The sequence below is a fragment of the Esox lucius genome, chromosome 11 (genome assembly GCF_011004845.1).
Source record: "Esox lucius isolate fEsoLuc1 chromosome 11, fEsoLuc1.pri, whole genome shotgun sequence".
Classification (NCBI taxonomy): domain Eukaryota; kingdom Metazoa; phylum Chordata; class Actinopteri; order Esociformes; family Esocidae; genus Esox; species Esox lucius.
Window position 1 is genome coordinate 23,122,377 of NC_047579.1, and position 19,253 is coordinate 23,141,629.

The 19,253-nt window shown below is 37.1% G+C and overlaps 1 protein-coding gene across 5 annotated transcripts in view; it reads left to right on the forward strand.

Annotated features, from left to right (window-relative positions):
- Positions 1 to 19,253, forward strand: part of LOC105031099 (nuclear GTPase SLIP-GC-like) — a 106,185-nt gene that overhangs the window by 63,987 nt on the left and 22,945 nt on the right. For all 5 annotated transcript variants that reach the window (XR_004576417.1, XR_004576418.1, XM_034295202.1 and 2 more), the window contains exons 12-13: positions 1,445 to 1,702; positions 3,256 to 3,349. Coding sequence is in view for 3 of the 5 variants with exons in the window: in XM_034295202.1 (XP_034151093.1) it covers positions 1,445 to 1,702; positions 3,256 to 3,349 (352 nt within the window). In the remaining 2 variants the exon portion in view is untranslated. The remainder of the gene's footprint in view (positions 1 to 1,444; positions 1,703 to 3,255; positions 3,350 to 19,253) is intronic.

Sequence of the window (19,253 nt, forward strand, 5' to 3'; positions counted from 1 at the left end):
GCAAAAGAGTACCATTTCAGAAGAACAAGTACTTTTGTAGTTAATTTCTGGGGGCTGTACTCTACTTTTACTCAAGCGTAACGTGAACCGGCTCGCGCTACTTAGCCAGCTAAATCCTGTTATTATAGCTATATTTTATTTTTTTTGATTCAACTTTTTAGTCATTGAACAAGTACAAATACAGTATGACGACATGTAATATATCCTAATGATAATGCAATATTCTAGCTAACCTACAATATATAATAACACTACAACTTGTTAGTGTATTTGTATTAGTGGTTCATTAGGCTTGACTTGAACTTTTTATTATTTAGTACTGCAAGTTAGTTAGCAGCCAGTCTAGCTAGCTAGATTTTAGAAGAAAGCAATTGCTGCTAACCAGGTGGCTAAGTTGCAATGCAATCAGTAATTCCACCCAAGACCTGAATTACAAACAACAAATATTTGATTGACAAAATGTACTGAGCATTGTATGATTGCCTTAATTTGCAAGAATCATATTTGCAACACAGATTATTAATAGAAATACAGTTATTTACTTTTGCATTTTATTTTGTCTTTCTGTTATGCATTGGTATGGGCTCTGGAAAACAAATGCCTATTCAAACATAAAAAAATGTGTTTGTGTTTGTACTTTCTTAAATTATTTTTCCTTGTTGTTACTATTGCGTTATTATGTCTTGAACAAAATGTGTAACTGGTACTCAAGTACTTTTTTAACCAAGTACTCTTTTAGTCTTACTTGGGAAGATTTTTCAGACTTTTCCTTGAGTACATTTTAGGACGAGTAACAGTACTTTTACTTGAACAGATTTTCAGTACTCTACCCACCCCTGACATAATTCAAAATATTTTCTGTAACATTGCATTTCAAGCCAAATTAATGTTTGGAAATCAAAAAGAAATGCTTTTTTCTACTGACAAATGTTTAGATAATGCAGACAAAAAAATAGATTTGTATGAAAATTTAGGGTACGAAAGACTTTTGCACATGACTTTTGTAAAAGCTGTTACATGTTATATAACCTTGGAATGTAATTAAAAAGGATGAACAGAATTCATATGATTTTTCTTTAACCATTTTCAAATCATTTTAATAAAGAATTGAGAACAAAAGGGCATTTTTCTTAAAATAAAGGTACAAACTAGGAACAATCTGAACATCTAACAACATATAAATATATAAATAAATAAAAGATGGTATTTATCTGGATTAAAATGCTAAATATCACAATTATTTTATGTTCTTTTTTATATAGTATGCATATATAATTTCTAAAATGTAAAAACTGTAATTATAAGTTAAGTAAGGCAACACTTCTGCACTGTTACACGTCTAACTGAATTAGAAAAACTCTGGATACACATTTGCATTTCTTTCCAATCCCAAATTCCTCTCCAGAATTACCCAAATAAAAAAACATTTAAATCCCATTTTCAGTTTGTAGGTGACTGCTCTGCTGTGTGGATTGTGAGCGAAATTTCACGAGCAACTTCAGAAAAGGAATGTTGGGAGATTCTTGACAGCACTGTTAGCCTCTTTGGAAATGGTGGTGAATGTCAAAGCATCAGTTTCATCTGCACCAAGACAGATGTCATTGAGATGAATCAAAAGGATGCACACACCAATATTTTGACCAGAAATAAAACAACCAAGAAGATAGTGAGAGACAAATTCCAAAAACGAAAAGAAGTAAAGGTATGCCACATCTGACAAAAACAAGAACTCTTTGATATGTCAAGAAAATGTAATAGATACAGTGAGGGATTTTCTTTTTTGATCACCTGCTAATTTGATCCCCTGCTAAAACATATTAGATTTTGTATGTTTGCCCACTGACAACGAAATGATCAGTCTATAATTTTAATGGTAGGCTTATTTGTACAGCGTGAGACAGAATAACGCATTTCAGAAATGTATAAATTGATTTGCATTTTAATGAGTGAAATAAATATATGATCCCCTCTCTATCAGAAAGATTTCTGGCCTCCAGGTATCTTTTATACAAGAAACGAGTTGAGATTAGGAGCACACTCTTAAATGGAGTGCTCTTAATCTCAGTGTTACCTATATAAATTACACCTGTCCACAGAAGCAATCAATCAATCAGATTCCAACTCTCCACCATGGCAAAGACCAAAGAGCTGTCCAAGGATGTCAGGGACAAGATTGTAGACCTACACAAGGCTGGAATGGGCTACAAGGCCATCGCCAAGTAGCTTGGTGAGAAGGTGACAACAGTTGTTGCGATTATTCGCAAATGGAAGGTAAACAGAAGAACTGTCAATCTCCCTCGGGTTTGGGGCTCCATGGAAGATCTCACCTCATGGAGTTGCAGTGATCATGAGAACGGTAAGGAATCAACCCAGAACTACACAGGGGACAACTTCACCGCATCAGTGATAATGGACGAGGCCATGTACCGTCAAATCTTGGGTGAGAACCTTCTTCCCTCAGCCAAGGCATTGAAAATCGGTCGTGAATGGGTATTCCAGCATGACAATGACCCAAAATACACAGCCAAGGCATCAAAGGAGTGGCTCAAGAAGAAGCACATTAATGTCCTGGAGTGGCCTAGCCAGACCTTAATACCATAGAAAATCTTAGGAGGGAGCTGAAGTTTCGTGTTGCCAAACATCAGCCTCGAAACCTTAATGAATTGGAGAAAATCTGCAAAGAGGATCCCTCCTTAGATGTGTGCAAACCTGGTGCCAATTACAAGAAACATCTGACTTCTGTGATTGCCAACAAGGGTTTTTCTACGAAGTACTAAGTCTTGTTTTGCAGAGGGGTCGAATATTTATTTCACTCATTAAAATGCAAATCAATTTATAAAATTTTTGTCATTTGTTTTTCTGGATTTTTTGTTTGTTTTTCTGTCTCTCACTGTTCAAATAAACCTACCATTAAAATTATAGACTGATCATGTCAGTGGGCAAGCATACAAAATCAGCAGGGGATCAAATAATTTTTCCCTCACTGTAGGCTTTTTGATATTTGCAGGTATGTCTGACTGATTACATTAAGTATAGCTGTTATTTGCAAATCTTGTTTTATATCACAAAACAATTATAAAAACTGTTAAATAATATGTATTTTAGTTATGATAAGGTTTGACTTTTCTGTCTAATCTGGTATTTCTCAGTAGTGTTCTTATTGCCAAGCACAATTAACATTCAATCTTAGAGCGTGAACATTTTAAATGTGTAGAATTTTGAGTATCTTGTCAATGTCTCATACATTTGTTTCAGAAACACTTCAGTGGGGTAAAGGACTTCTTCAAAGTGTTTACTGTAAGTTCCAAGGAGTACAGAAAGAGAAAGCATTTGGAAAAAGAAGAAACAGGTGCGTCAGCTGAACATTTTCCTTTCCTCTACAACATAAGCAGGGTTTAAATCCCATTAGCAACACATCGTAAGGGGAATAATGTGCCAATTATGTTGAGCCTAATTGCTATTCTTGACTATTTAACAATAGTTATACAGTACTTAAATTATACGTAGTACTTGTAAATGTTCTGCCCACTTCAATATGCATTTCTGGTTAGATGCTTACTTCATTTTATTGTACTGTACTTGTGCTGTTCAATGACAAAATGTTATCTAATCTAATAATCTAACCAGAATAGTAACCAGGCAAGCCTAGTTCAGCTGGCCAGCAATTAAAAGTGATAAGTATTGTTGACCTCTCTGGACTCACCCACATGAGGCTGCGTCTTTAACCACTATGCCAGCATGTTATACATTTGCCCAGTTACTAGACAACATTAAGCATTGTGTTAAACTAACATTTCTTAAGTTTACCACCACCACAAATATCATCTATGACCTATATGGCTTTTGCCACTGGCCGTATTAAGAGCTTATTAGCCAGTAATGTGTATGCTTATATCTACTAACTTACTACTTGGAATAGTCATGAGTATTGAGGAATTTGCAAGCGAAACTGAAGATTAACTTTTCACTGCCAGAGCAATTTCATGTCATGGCACAAAAACATTTGGTTTTCATTCATGAATGACATTGATACAATAACTATTATTGTAGGTGACAATAACTGCGGTCTATCAAAAACCTCACAGTGTATTTAAGTCAAATATTAACCCGTCTGACTACTATTTAACAATTATAAGTAAAAGACAATGTTATTGTAATAAACTTGAAAAAGTGCAAATTTCATATTACCAGAACACAAATAAATTAACTTGTTTACTCAATAACCTAATATTTGTTAACGGTCTTCACAAAGTGAAATGAAATATAATTGATATAAGTTACTACCACTTTTATGATCCAAATCTACTTATGTTTATAGATGTTTTAGTACTCACTACCCAGTTAATTTAATGGGTTAGCCTGTTGCATAATAAAGTGCACTGTATTTCTTTTAGTATTGGTGTGAGACATTTGGTCCAAGATGTTACATTTAGCAAACTGCTTTATATAAAGACACTTCACATATAATGCAGATTTTATGCCAAAACAAGTTGAACATTCATGTAAACATGACATACTGGATTTTTATTAGATGAAAATTGTGCCTTTTAATCTGCAAAAAATGCTGATTAAATATTTTCCTTGACAACTTTTACATGGAGACTTAAGAAGTAATGAATGTTTTAGTTTTAAATCAAATGTTTTGAACTGTATGTATTGGCCCTATCGACGGCAAGCAACCCTTGGATCAAATGGTTTTAACTAAGGAATCTAGGGAAACAGAGTAGGAAATGAGATTTGGCAACATTGGCATGTTCTAGAAGGTTAATACTTGTTTTTTGACAACAACATTTTTAGGCTAAGGGTCTTACTCAAACTGATGGCTAACAATCTGGAGTAATTCAGGCTGCTCTGGAAAAATACAGTGAGATTGTTTCAAAGAGCACAATATGATGATACTTGAATAAAAATGAGCTGCATGGTCGAGTTGCCAGAAAGAAGCGTTTCTGTGCAAATGCCACAAAAAAGCCTGGTTACAATATGCCCAACAACACCTTGTCACGCCTCACTGCTTCTGCCACACTGTAATTTGGAGTGACAAGACCACAATAGAGCTTTGTGGTCACAAGGAGAGGGGTCAACAAGGCCTATAGTGAACAGAATACCATCTCCACTGTGAAGCATGGTGGTTGCTCACTGATGTTTTGGGGGGGTGTGAGCTCTGAAAGCACAGGGAATCTTGTGAACATTTATGGCAAGATTAATGCAGCATGTTATCAGAATGCTGGCAGACAATTTGCAGTCTTCTGCCTTGAAAGCTGCTCATGGGACGGTTTTGGAATTTTCAGCACGACAATAACCCTAAGCACAAGGCCAATTGACCCTTCAGTGATTACAGCTAAAAAGGTGAAAGTTCTGGAGAATTAAGAACGAAGTATATGCTGACTTTTTAAGTGTGTCAGTTCTTTTTATAAATTTTTTTGCCACATTTTTTTTTTTTATGCCATCAAGTTATGACCTACAGTTGAATATGAATCCCATAAGAAATGAAAGAAAAATGTGTTTTGCCTGCTCACTCATGTTTTCTCTACATATGGTACATACATCTCCCGAAGAAATGAAGATACCACTGCACCTTTTTCTTTCCTTTCTAAAAAAGTTGAAAAGGAACAATAATGAGTGAGGAAAAGTAGCATTCAATTTGCAGTGGTCTCTTAATTTTTACATTTCTGTTCCTCACTCAACTTTCTTTTTCGACTTCTTTGGAAAGGAAAGAAAAAGCTGCAGTTGTCTCAATTTATCCGGGAGCTGTATATTACCAATTCTCCAAGGGTATGCCAATCTTTGAGCACAACTTTAATGGCCAACTCCATATTTGGAATTTGGATCACTAATAGGTTCAGTGTTGATGTCCCAAGCTTGGGTTATTTCCTCTAAGATCTAAAGACAAACAACCTCAGAGTTGAGCAAAGGTGTAATCAACAGCCTTTATTTGAAGTAGAACAATAACCACATGTATTAACCCTTTGACCAAACAATCACACGGTGTGATCTGGCTAGAATGGTCCCTGAAGCGTATGGTTATACGATTGTGATTAGAACACACCATTAGAACAGTTAATGCAACAACCACTGGTCAGGTTGTGCTTTTATTTTCTTACATTTAGCTCACACAGTGTTTATAACTTTATTTCCTCAATTGTTTGAAGAGCTACACTGTGATATTACTGAGGTAGCAAGTATTGAAATCGGGACAATAAGGACTACTTAGATGCCAACACTTGCAGTAATTTTTTTCTAAAATACACATAATATGTCTGACAATTTTTTAAATTATATTAGTGACTAGAACATTTGACCATATCCTGGGAGAGCTGGCGACCGGTCAAAATCATTGTGTAAAAACTTTCTAGAAGTTATGTTACCCTTTTGTGGTCACAGCTTGTTTGTTCATTAACCAAAAGATTAAGAAAGGTAATAAGATGAGTAACTCTGAGACCGGACGGTCATTTACATTTTTCTGTCTTCCCGACAGATTTGCTAAGCTTTGGTCAGATATACCTTACTACTCCCAGAGTAATAGGCGTATATACTGAAGGGGCGGTTCCCATCCTGGAAAATCTAAGATTTGTCCCTCCAAATATATAACTGTAAACACAAAATCTATGTAATTTCAATAATATTAGAAACACGCAGTGAAAACACTTGTGCTGATTATAGACACTTAAAAGCACGTTTTTAAGTTTCAAAAGGTTGCAACTCTGCCCCTTTGCCTCACAATGGTTTGATATGTTGCACACTTGTAAAAAAGGTAATTACTTCTGTAGTTGTATAAAAAAATTGCATAATTGTAACCAACTTAATATTTAGAATCATTAATAACACTTGCCAGCGTAAAACATGCACACTCAGATATAAAGTGATAGTCCATGCACACCAGTCACTGTATATCATGCACATCTGCCACTTATATCATGCACACCTGTCACTTTTACATTACACTATAGTTGTATAGTTATTATTGATGTGTGTTTTTTAGTGTTATTACTGATTGATTGTTATTTTTTTTAAATTATAATTACTGTTACTTTTTAACTTAACTGCACGGTCGGAAGTAGGAAAACCAAGCATTTAATTTCCGTAATGTGTTATTGCAAATAACAAATAAACCTTTTGGTGGGATAACAAACCTTTTGCTAAATCAATGCACAAAGACTACTAGATAGATGCAAGTAATTTACATGGCTACTTAATGTTTTGCCTTTGACATGGATATGTATTTACCACATGAATAATAGAAATTCACTTTGCAATAATAATTTTATATTTTGTATTAGACTAGTTTTGGCATATACATACCAGTTGAATATGGTTCAAATCATAACAATGTAGTTTTTGTTTATCACTTGAAGTGGTTGCATTTGTTCTACACATTTGTTTGATCTGCTAAGACTGTCATCATTATTTATTTTTTCACTGCATGCAGAATTATTAGGCAAATCGTGTTCCTCCAGATTACTTTTATGGTAGAACAAACACAGTGCTCTCAGTCAATCCAAAATATAACTGAACCTCAAACCTGAATGTTTAACAAAAGAAAAATGAGTTTTGAACTTTCTCAGGGGAATACATAAGTGTTATTATTAGGCAACAATTATTGTGCAGAATTATTTGGCAACTAAATTGCAAAAGTAATTTTTCCAACTCATATGTTTATTCTAAATTTGAAGTGTAACAAATAAGTAACACACAACACGAATTAAATAACATTTCTGGCCTTTCAAAAATATTCAGTGACCGATATAGCCACCCTTCTTTTCAATAACTGCCATAAGCCTTCCATTCATGCAGTCTGTCAGTTTCTGGATCTGTTCATGATCAACTTTCGCTGAAGCAGCAACCACGGCCTCCCAAATGCTGTTCATAGAGGTGTATTGTCTTCCCTGACTGTAAATCTCACATTTGATAAGGGTCCACAAGTTCTCAATAGGATTTACGTCAGTTAAGCAAGGGGGCCAGTTCATTATTCGTGCATCTTTGAGGCCCTTGCTTGCTAGCCAACAGAGTACTTGGATGCATGTGATGGAGCATGCATCCAAGTATCCAAGTAAGTAAAAATATTTTCCAGAAACTGGCAGTTGGTATGGGAGTTGAGTTGGACCTTTTTGGACCTTTTCGGGTTGAAAGGGTCCAACTACCTCATCGTTAATGATCGCAGCCCATACCAGTACCCTTCCTCCACCTTGCTGGCACCTGACTCGAAGTGATGCTCTGTGTCCATTATTTATGCCCACAGGCCCATCCATAAAACCTTTGAAAAGTCTGTCTTCAGGAATTTCTTTGCCCAATCTATACACTTAAACATGTGAATCTTTTTTCAGCGTTGTTGACCTTGGCCATGCCTCTGAGCACTTGACACCTTGTACTTCTGGACCCAACAGGTTAGGTTGCAGTTCTGGAATATGGTGGCACTGGAGGATGGTGGGTTCCTAGTAACTTCATGTTTAATTATTCTCAAATCTTTTGCAGTTGATTTGCATATTTTCTTCTCCATAATTTCTTTTCACCCCACTTGACTATTTGCAACAAAACGTTTGAGTGTCCGGTTGTCACACCTCAATAGTTTAGCTATTTCAAGAATGTTGCGTCCGTCTGAATGGCTTTTTACAATTTAGGACTTTTCAGTAAATCTCTTTCTCGGCCCATTTTACCTCAGGTCATGAAGCTACCTAATAAATAAAGGAATTTCTGCTCCAAAGAACAGGGTAGAGTTTCAGCATGAAGAATCATATGCAAAATGTTGATTTTTAGCTAATTACAATTTTTCCATTGTAGTAATTTAGAATGTTTTTATTCCTATAATGTTTATAATTTTCAATCAAAACAGGGTTTTGTACTTTTCAAATGCGAAATTTTAGTAACAAAACTCTGTGTCCGTATTATACGCTGGCAAGTGTTATTAATGAGTAGCAAGATTTGAAATATCAGATTAGTTATACAATGCAAATTTTTATACAACTACAAAATGTATTCCAAGTTAGCAACTCTGTTTTACAAGTGTGCACAATTCTTTTACAAATAAACACTTTTGTCGCTGACTTACCTTCATATAAAAAGGGATAGACACACATTTTAGATGTGGCCTTATTTTGAAGATAAATTAGTCATCATTTCCAATTAAATATAAAACAAACATTCTCAAAATGTTTTTTCTTAATACACATTTATGAACAAACCTGTCACTTGCGGCTCAGTGTCCGTTGTTTGATGTCCCTCTTGGCTGCTTTGAACAACAAACAATGTTTTCTCCCCTTGTGTCCAGTATCGGCTTGCAGCTGCATCCGAGAATTCACATGTGGTGTTTTAGCTATTATAATATGCTTTATAATCCTTCATTAAATTGTTAAGAGTTTGCAGTCAGGCTATTTCTTACCATCAAAATCAGTACAGCTCCATCTTCATCAATACATTTTAGACTAATCTGGTTTACCACTAATCCCAGCACACCAGTGTTGTGTCGATATATGAAAGACAAAACATTCCTTTTTCAGTACAGTATTGGAGCCATCTATCGCACATGTACATATTCAACCAATGCAGTAAAGCAATAAATGTGAACCTTTTTACCATGCCACTTCTGCGCTTAACAAATATGTCTATAGATAAATGGTAATTAATAAAAGTTATTAATCAAGTTAAACTCAATAACAAGGTAGAACCAATAACTAATAACCAATTCATGTAACTAGTGTTAGAAAGCCAACACACTTATTGTTTTGTTTCTTTTGAATATATTTTTTTAAGTATTATAAGTTCACAAACACCTTTCTTGCAGCCTATACTTTTAATCCTCAACAGCAGTATTGTGTAGGTCCCCGACCGCAATGGGGTTAATCCTGGCAATTATCAAATTATAAAAATTCTCATAAAATTAAACAGCACAAATTTAACATAATGGTACTGTAGTGAAGCGTACAACTTAAAAGATAATATATTTTGTCTTGCTCGAGGCCCTGGGCCTTCCATTGAGCAAGCTGTTAGAAATACAGGCTGGTTAGTTTGCTAGGTATGTATGTGTAAAATATTTCTATATAACTTTTTACTAGGGTTAGTTATCTAGTTACAACTGCGCTTTATTGCTTTCCGTATGTAATAACGGTACCCAGCAAGTCAGAAAGCTGAAACACAAAACAGCCTGTTAACGCACATACTGCTAGCTAATGTAAAACACAATTGTGAAGATAAACTTTCTTGTGAGTTTAAACCCTGTGTGATCAGTGGGAAATTGCCCGGATTTCATTGGCACTAAGGGGCCTAAAGTGTGCAAAGAAATTTCCAATTTTGGTGAGCTCGTGCAAATTGTAGCCTCTTTTTCCTATTTGTAGTGGAGATGAGTGGTACCCGGTGGGGTCTTTTGCTGTTGTAGCCCATCAGCCTCAAGGTTGTGTGTGTTGTGGTTTCACAAATGCTTTGCTGCATACCTCGGTTGTAACAAGTGGTTATTTCAGTCAAAGTTGCTCTTCTATCAGCTTGAATCAGTCAGCCCATTCTCCTCTGACCTCTAGCATCAACAAGGCATTTTTGCCCACAGGACTGCCGCATACTGGATGTTTTTCCCTTTTCACACCATTCTTTGTAAACCCTAGAAATGGTTGTGCGTGAATATCCCAGTAACTGAGTAGATTGTGAAATACTCAGACCAGCTGTCTGGCACCAACAACCATGCCACGCTCAAAATTGCTTAAATCACCTTTCCCATTCTGACATTCAGTTTGGAGTTCAGGAGATTGTCTTGACCAGGGCCACACCCCTAAATGCATTGAAGCAACTGCCATGTGATTGGTTGATTAGATAATTGCATTAATGAGAAATTGAACAGGTGTTCCTAATAATCCTTTAAGTGAGTGTATTTCAGTGTTTTAAAATTGATAGAATTATTTGATTTAAATTATACAAAAGTGTACAACATTTTAAAATAACTGAGTTATTTCATTCAATTAATTATTTCTATACTACTTTGTCTAAAAGTACAACACTTTACAGTGAGGGGAAAAAAGTTATTGATTCCCTGCTTTTTTAGTTTTTTTGCAGTCTATAATTTTAATGGTAGGTTTATTTGAACATTGAGAGACAGAATAACAATAAAAAAAATCCAGAAAAACGCACGTCAAAAATGTTATAAATTGATTTGTATTTTAATGAGTGTAATACGTATTTGATCCTCTCTGCAAAACATGACAGTGGGCAAACGTGCAAAATCAGCAGGGGATTAAAAAAGAAATCCCTCACTGTAAGTATACTGATTTTTAACTTTAGGTTGCCTTGTGAGTGTAAACTGTTGAAATTAGGACAAAAGAAAAGTATTGAGAGCTAATTTGCATGTGCAAAGATTGATGAGTTCCCAGAAATGTAAAGAGCTGACTTCTTACGACTGGGTAAAATCGTTTTATATTGCGTCTTCTCTTTACTAGCTCCACTCTTAAAGGAGTAAGAACAGAGACAAAATTCTCTTTGCGCAATTTAACAGTTTTATTAATTATTTGCAAATAAGAGAGACGCTTACAAACATAATCATCTGAGGAGTCTCTAACTTAATACATGAACAGTCCGTACTTATTACAGTTAAAAGGGGTGTGGTAAGTTGTTTCCCATCGGTCTCATGTCACATAGGTTTTTACCCAAAGGGCTGGCTGTCCCCCCACCTTATCCTTCATTCCATAATGTTTACTGTTATGTTTACCTAAAGGGCCAACTGACCTTACTTCCCCCCCAAGGACCACATTCCTTAAGAACAGAAAGGACTGACACCCTTCTTTGTCTAGGCAGGAGAACATGGTCAAAAGTACATAATAATCCTCTCTTATTATACAGACGTGTGTCACAATCAAAGTAAAGATCTACATACCGCAGATGAGATGTACCTGGTATGGACCCAACCAGCATGGCATGATGTCGTGCAGTTGGTCTTTCCGCGCCCCATTAAACGTTGTCCAGAACCGGAGCTTTTCTTAGCCTCCATCCTCTTGGTTGGAGGTTGCCTTCTCCATCTCATGGCAGAATCATCAGGACTAGAATTAGTCCAGCTCACAGGAACCAGGCATCACTGTAGACGTGCGGCACCCCAGGGTAGAGTCCACTCGTAGCTGTAGGACTGTGTGTGTGTGTGTGGGAGATCCATCTCATCTCACCCCACCTGACAGTTGTCCTTTAAGCCAACTCAGTCTCTCTGGGCTCCAACCAGCCCTCTATCGCTGAATCGCTTTCAAGTGTCCTGTACCTGTCAGTGAATTCTCTTCGAGAAAATTAGTTGCCGCTGCACAGTGCACCATCACAAATATGTCCATTACATTAGCTTGTTGCATCTCGCTGATGCATTACAACCCAGTCCTACCAAACACTCAAAACCTATATTTCCAATGTCTTTCTGCTTCCTTTGTCTAAATAGATTAGACCAGTTGTAAACAGTAACAGTAAGGTTAAAACATTAACATTTCTGGTGATTCTGTTCTGCTAGTGTAGCAAAATAACAATTCCACTCTTTTCTATAGTTGGTTTAACGACCAACAAATAACAAACACCACAAAGAGCAGAAGAACACAATTTCCCATTTCCCATTACTGTTCCAATTACTCATCAGTTAAGATAGTTTGCTTACATTGAAGTATCAGTCTCTAAGAGTAGTTCATGAACAATTCTCAGTTCACCTATATAATTTACATCTGATTGTGTTGTAACTACAATCAAATTCACCATTGTTTCACATAAATGATCAAATACCTTATTGCAAAACAAAACAAAATCTTGAAGGTCAGCTAACATAACTTCTATATAGCCTAATTTCTGTACAAGATGAAACTCAGTGTGAATTTCTCCAAGTTTCTTCTTATTATCCTAGCACATCAAAGACACTGTAATCCTGTCATAAATCATGACCCCCCCCCCACCCTGGAGTGGGGGGTGGTTTATTAACCTAAGGATAACAGACCATGTTCTTGAAGAATGGTCCCCTTAGCAATTAGGGACACGTTGTTATCTTGAGAAACAACTCAGGCCAGACAATAGTAAACAAACCTTTTTTTCTCATCATTCACCTCACAGAAACATCTGTTAACCATTTACATTCCAATGATTGCCTACTCCGACAAAAGTCGTTCCTTAAAGTCAACCAAAATACTGAACACCAAGTATTCAACGTAGCCGAATTAAAATACCCAATTTTCACAATGTCACCAGTAAGTCTGTTTCTCTTCTACAGAGTTAAAACAAGTCAACAACACATTTCAGACAGCCCCCCATACCACATACTGGTGTTTGTGTGAGTGAGTTGAGCTCAACTATGTAAAACTTCTCAACTTGGTTTTCTAGAATAAAACTTGCAGAATTACTTTCTCAGTATCAATTAAAACATGGCAAAACTTAGTAAACATGTAAGGAATAACCAAATGTGCTCCCTGCACATTTTTACCCACTTATTCCATAATACATGAGATTAATATGATTACTTCTAATCAAATATCAAACAAACTGAACATTAACAATCCCATAGTCACTTATTCATCCCATCAAATTTATTTCTTATCTAAACCAAGTCAAAATGTTAAGATGTATTCTACTCCGTAACCATGTTAGATTTTGTATCAATTTTCAGAAAAACTCCATTCTTCATGTAACTCTTTAAATACCTTATTTAATTTGCTTTGAACTCTTAAGTTCAACTCTTTTTCATCATAGATAATAATTTCATACATTAGTCATCGGAAAATTACTGCAAGCGTGAAAGCAGAACCATACAGGACGGACATGAAAAAGTAAATCTATAGTTGGGAGGAATCTAACATTCATTCAGTAAAAAGTTGCAAACTGAATATTGTTATGGAAATTTTGAACTAAGGTACATTTGAGAAATGTGTGTCTTTCCATTGGCTTGTATGTAAATCTTTACTTTTTGACACACATGTCTGTATAATATCAGAGGATTATTAGGTATTTGGGCCATGTCCTCCTGCCTAGACAAAGAAGGGTGTCAGTCCTTTCTGTTCCTTAGGAATGTAGGAGAAGGGGATCTGGTCTTTGTCCTAGGGGGCATTCTTGATTGGAAACAGCAGATTATAGGGTTAATCGTAAATCTGCCCATCTGTATAACCCTTTAGTGTCTCTGTTGTTTGTCCAGATGCTTTAAGATTCCCTCAAGGGTTGAGAAATTTAACCAGATGGGGGAGGACAACATGTTACTTGTTTGAAACCTAGGCCATGTGATAGAACAAAGGGAATGTGTTTCATTGACAAGACCGATGGGCAGCATCTTACCACACCCCTTTTCTATGTGATATATACTGTTGAATGACATGTTTTGAGTCAGAGACTCCTCGGACGGTTATGTTTGTAAGCGGTTGACAGGTCTCTCTTATTTGCAAATAAATCATTAATAAACTGTTATGTTGTGCCATGAGAGTGTCGATCGATGGAATTACCATCACAATATCTAACCAAAACAAATGAAAATGATAAAAACATCCACAAAGAAAATCAAAAAAAACAACTGTTCCACACGGTCGCTCGTGGGAAGGAAGAAGAACCCATAAACCTATAGCCCAAATTAGCATGTAAAAATTAGCATTTCCACAGGCAATGGCCAAACCAATTTTAGACCCCACAAACATCATGACACAATGAACCTCCTAATTTTCTCAATTTAGATGCATGTCTATGTTATTCAAAATAGTGGTGATCAGTCAAAATCGCTATGTCATGCAACGACATCAAGACTGTCCTAGCAATTAATAATGTTGGATGACTCTAGGTCTCCACCCTCACTACAGTTGGTTTCTAAATCATACATTTCAACATTAAAGCTAATGAGAGGAAAATGTATTTAGATTTCACTTAATGTTTGATTATCCCAAAACTGAACATGCTTGTATTGGTAAAATTACCATAGATGAGAGCTATCTGAACACTCAAATGTAACCCTTTGTAATTGGCTACTTTGATTCAATGGTAAAGGTTTGTAGAGGCCATCCCAGTGGATCTGCCCCCCTTCCTGAAGCTCTGAGCTCCACATATTTATAGTGAGCCATTAAAAAGGCCAAATGTATGTTTATGGTCCTAAGACTATACTATCAATTCAGCCAACATTGGTGTTAACTGAAGATTTAGAGTTAGTGTCCAACCCATCTTATATTTTTGCTTATCATTATCTACACAACAAGTCAACATTAGGGTGGAGATTAAGAAAACTCTTAAGAATGTCAATACAGACAGAAAACAGATTATGTTACTAAGATCAAGGTACAATAAGTAATACAAAGGAAAATCAATGTAGGCCTTAAACACTGGTACATCAATACCCTATTTGTTCATTAGTCAATTTACCATCATAGATTTTCAACTCCAGTAACGAGCATTAGGCGTAGGTTTGAAAACACAAGTATTATCCTAGGTATCATTGCAAATACAAACAAAGTGAAACTATATTAATGAACCAAACCCAATTAAAAATAGGACGTCTAATTTTACGGGCTTCCGCTATTCGTGGAATAAACAGGCTTTGGCTATTTTGCCCTCTGTTGCAGGCCATGATAATTTTGGATGCAAATCCAGTTGACATGGAAAACAGCATTTTCCTCAACGTGAAAGACCAACGCCTGCATTCTACTCCATACCCCAAGGAGAGAGAAACACAACATTTTAACCCCTCATAACGAAATCACATTTCACCAAAGCATCAGTATACCAATTTCCAATATATCCCTCTAATTGAATTCAGGACATTATTCTCATATACAATCCTCAGTTAGCAGGCGAACACCTCAACGTGTGCCAGCCACCAGCACAACACTAGAAGGCAAATTTCTATTTCGCAGATTCGGCACCAAGGCAAAAGCCGAAAAAGTGGGCCTCGCAAAAGAATCACATTCAAAGCAAAATCCTGCGATTACAAAACGTCAAAGTTAACACCAACCTCTGTAAACAAGATCAAATACTCCACAAAGGAATACACAATGTAGCCAATCGGAACCCTCGAGCACAGGGAATACCAAAATGGACAAATGCATTTACTAGGTCGACCATAACCAGGTATCGACAATTCAATTATCCAAAAAACAATATATACAGGAACAAACTCTACTTCATCTCGCAGTCTAATTACCGCAGTCCAACTTATTTTAGATCTTTACTGGGAAAATAGGACTGCGACAGGGGCTGTTCTGGACATGGAACAAATATGCCTTTCTCTAACAATCCTTTAAACACGGGAGCTATCCTATCAATAGCTTCTGCTTGCAGTGGGTATTGAGTCTGGCATGGTCTATGGGGTCCTGTAAGTGTAACTTCAAGAGGGTGTGCATGTTCAATAGCCCAACATCATAGTTATACTGCGACCACAGGGAGAGGGAAACTTCCGCTATCCTAGGATCTGTAGCAGCCACCTGGACCGCACAGACCTGATGGACCCAGTCGTCATGTGTCAGAAGATGTACTTCCCGTTTACCCAAACCAGTGCACCCAAATGTTTCTTTATAGGCTTGGGCTGCCTTGGAAAATTCCACTCCCACCATATGACAAGGGACCCAGTCCACTACTTCACAGCACCACCGCACACAGGGACCCAAGCTTCCCTTTTACTAAACACAGGTTTAGCGAGGGGGACATTGGGATCCAACCCCTCCACTTCGAAAAAGCGAGACACCTCTCTCACATTTCGCATAGACCAAGCACAAAAACCCTCAGAAGACTAGTATACATATTCACATATTCATAAAATCACTTTTACCATCTTCAATCCACACTTTCTCAAAACTAACATCCTGACTTTCTGAAACCTATGTGGAGCAACGCAAGTCGCCCATATCCATAAACTGGGCCGAACCCACTTCTACTCTATTCATCGCCTTATTTAACAATCACGTGAAAGCAGCTCTAGGCCCTGTTCTTTCTAAATCCCATGAATAACAATAATCAACAGGCTGCCCATTGGTTGTAAAACAGGACGTTTAAATCATATACCTTTGTCTGAACATTCTAGCGTGATCCCTAACTGTCATCAAATCCCTAGCTAACAAATTACCTGGACAGCAGTTGGAAAACAGAAATGAATGGCTTGTGTAACGCTGGCCCTCGTCGTCTACAATCGACAGAGGGGTAATAAACCACTCAGTGCTCTGTCCTCCACTAGCCCCTATGGCAATTATGGTTCAACCACTCAATTTCGGAAGCGGGTCCTATTCCTAAGGACAGAATATCCCGCTCCAGAATCAGCCAAAAAATGCAATCTGTTTACCATGAATTGTAAGAAACATTGTGGGTTTAACTCACTACTCTACGTGTTCTCTAAAGGCTTGTAGATTAAGTGTAACAACATCAATATGTGCGGGGTCATGTAATGGATTGATCTCACCTGTAGATGCTCTCTGGTCCGTCTCCTATGACCGTCAGCACCCCTCCCTCAGGCGGTTCAGCGTTCCTGCGTGTTCCCATTGCATTGCTCACGGCGAAGCCAAATAAGCAGCCAGAACTATCTCCATGCTTGTGGGAATAATACATCTAAACAGCCGTTGTCTTTATTCCCACTGTTATCTTCCCAAATCCAATGTCCAGTCGAATGTCTAGTGGTAGCTTCATAAATTTAAACGTAGCAGTTAGCATAGTCTCTCCCTCAACCCTGGGTCTGTAGTCTTCTTTGGTCTCAGTCGCTGCAAACACTGGAGATTACAGATCTGATGTGTAATACTCCCCACTTTTGGACCTTTTCTTGACCCGCATAGACACGCTCAACATAGACACGCTATTTATTACAGTTAAAAGGGGTGTGGTAAGTTGTTTCCCATCAGTCTCGTGTCACATATGTTTTTACCCAAAGGGCGGGCTGTCCCCCCACCTTATCCTTCCTGCCGTAATGTTTATTGTTGTGTTTACCTAAAGGGCCAACTGACCTTACTTCCCCCCAAGGACCACATTCCTAAGGAACAGAAAGGACTGACACCCTTCTTTTCTAGGCAGGAGAACATGGTCAAAAGTACCTAATAATCCTTTGATATTATACAGACATGTGTCACAATCAAAGTAAAGATCTACATACCAGCCAATTGAAAGGCAGACATTTCTCAAATGTAACTTAGTTCAAAATTTCCATAACATTACCTGTCACCATTACAAAGATCTTTACTTGTGTGGACATACTCTGAAACTGGTCTTTTCATGCAGTGTCAGCAGTGGCGCATCATGCAGGTACTACAGTGTGTACGTGTGGAAATCTGAGGGAGTCCGTCGTTGGTGGATGACTTTCAGTACCTAGTTCAAACAAAGGATATGTTATACATTTATTTACTTTTACCGCTCAATACAATAAGACACATTTCTAACCAATCTTCATTTTCATTGCGTTGAATTACAGGTCACACTTTGTAACGTAGCTCGGTTAGTTGACGTTTGCTAGCTAGCTACAGTAATGGTGTGTTCCATTTGTACTTGGTTGTATTTGAAATTTCCAAGTTCGTAGTCAAAAGTTTCAACTGGAACGCCACCTCAAATCAGAATGAAGAGCACTTGCATGTCCATGTTACAGGTTAGGTTACCGGTTACGGAATATCCGATTTAAAAAGTGGTGAAAAACGTTTTCTACACAATGAAATACAATAAAAAACATTGTATATATGCGGAAAGGCTTTAATGGGGGCGTCCATCTTTTTTTCCGACATGGACTTTTGGAATACGATCAACTTGGGTTAACTCGGGTGTGACGTTCCCAGTTCCGACTTTCGAGGCAAATGGAACACGGCATAACATCAACCTGTGTTTGCAGCTGTTTGAATTTGAGTCAATGAGAGATGCTTGCAATGCAATGTATGCAGTGTTCCTTAGTTGGCAAGGTGACTGCGTTTGTGTCTACCGTCTGAAAGGCACTCAATGCACTACTTTTTGTGTCCCCCTCAGGAATTGCTCTTGATAAAATTACATGTAATTCTCCCTTCCAAAGTTGATATCAGATTTTTCACCCGTGCCCGAATCCAGTGCAATGTAAATAAACATGGCTGTGCATTAAGATAAAGCTCATCATAATTTTGACAAAATCTTTTTTAACTGATCATATTTGTTTCTTACTAAATATGCAAGAATCGGAAATCATAATTTGTCAAGCTTTTGAGAGCTTCTGGAAAATAATATGTAAATAAATGATTTACACATCACCTATTGCCTGATGTTCATTGATACATGTCAATTTATTTGAATTTTAATGAGTGAAATAAGTATTTGATCCCCTCTCAATAAGAAAGATTGCTGTCTTCCAGGTGTCTTTTATACAGTTAACGAGC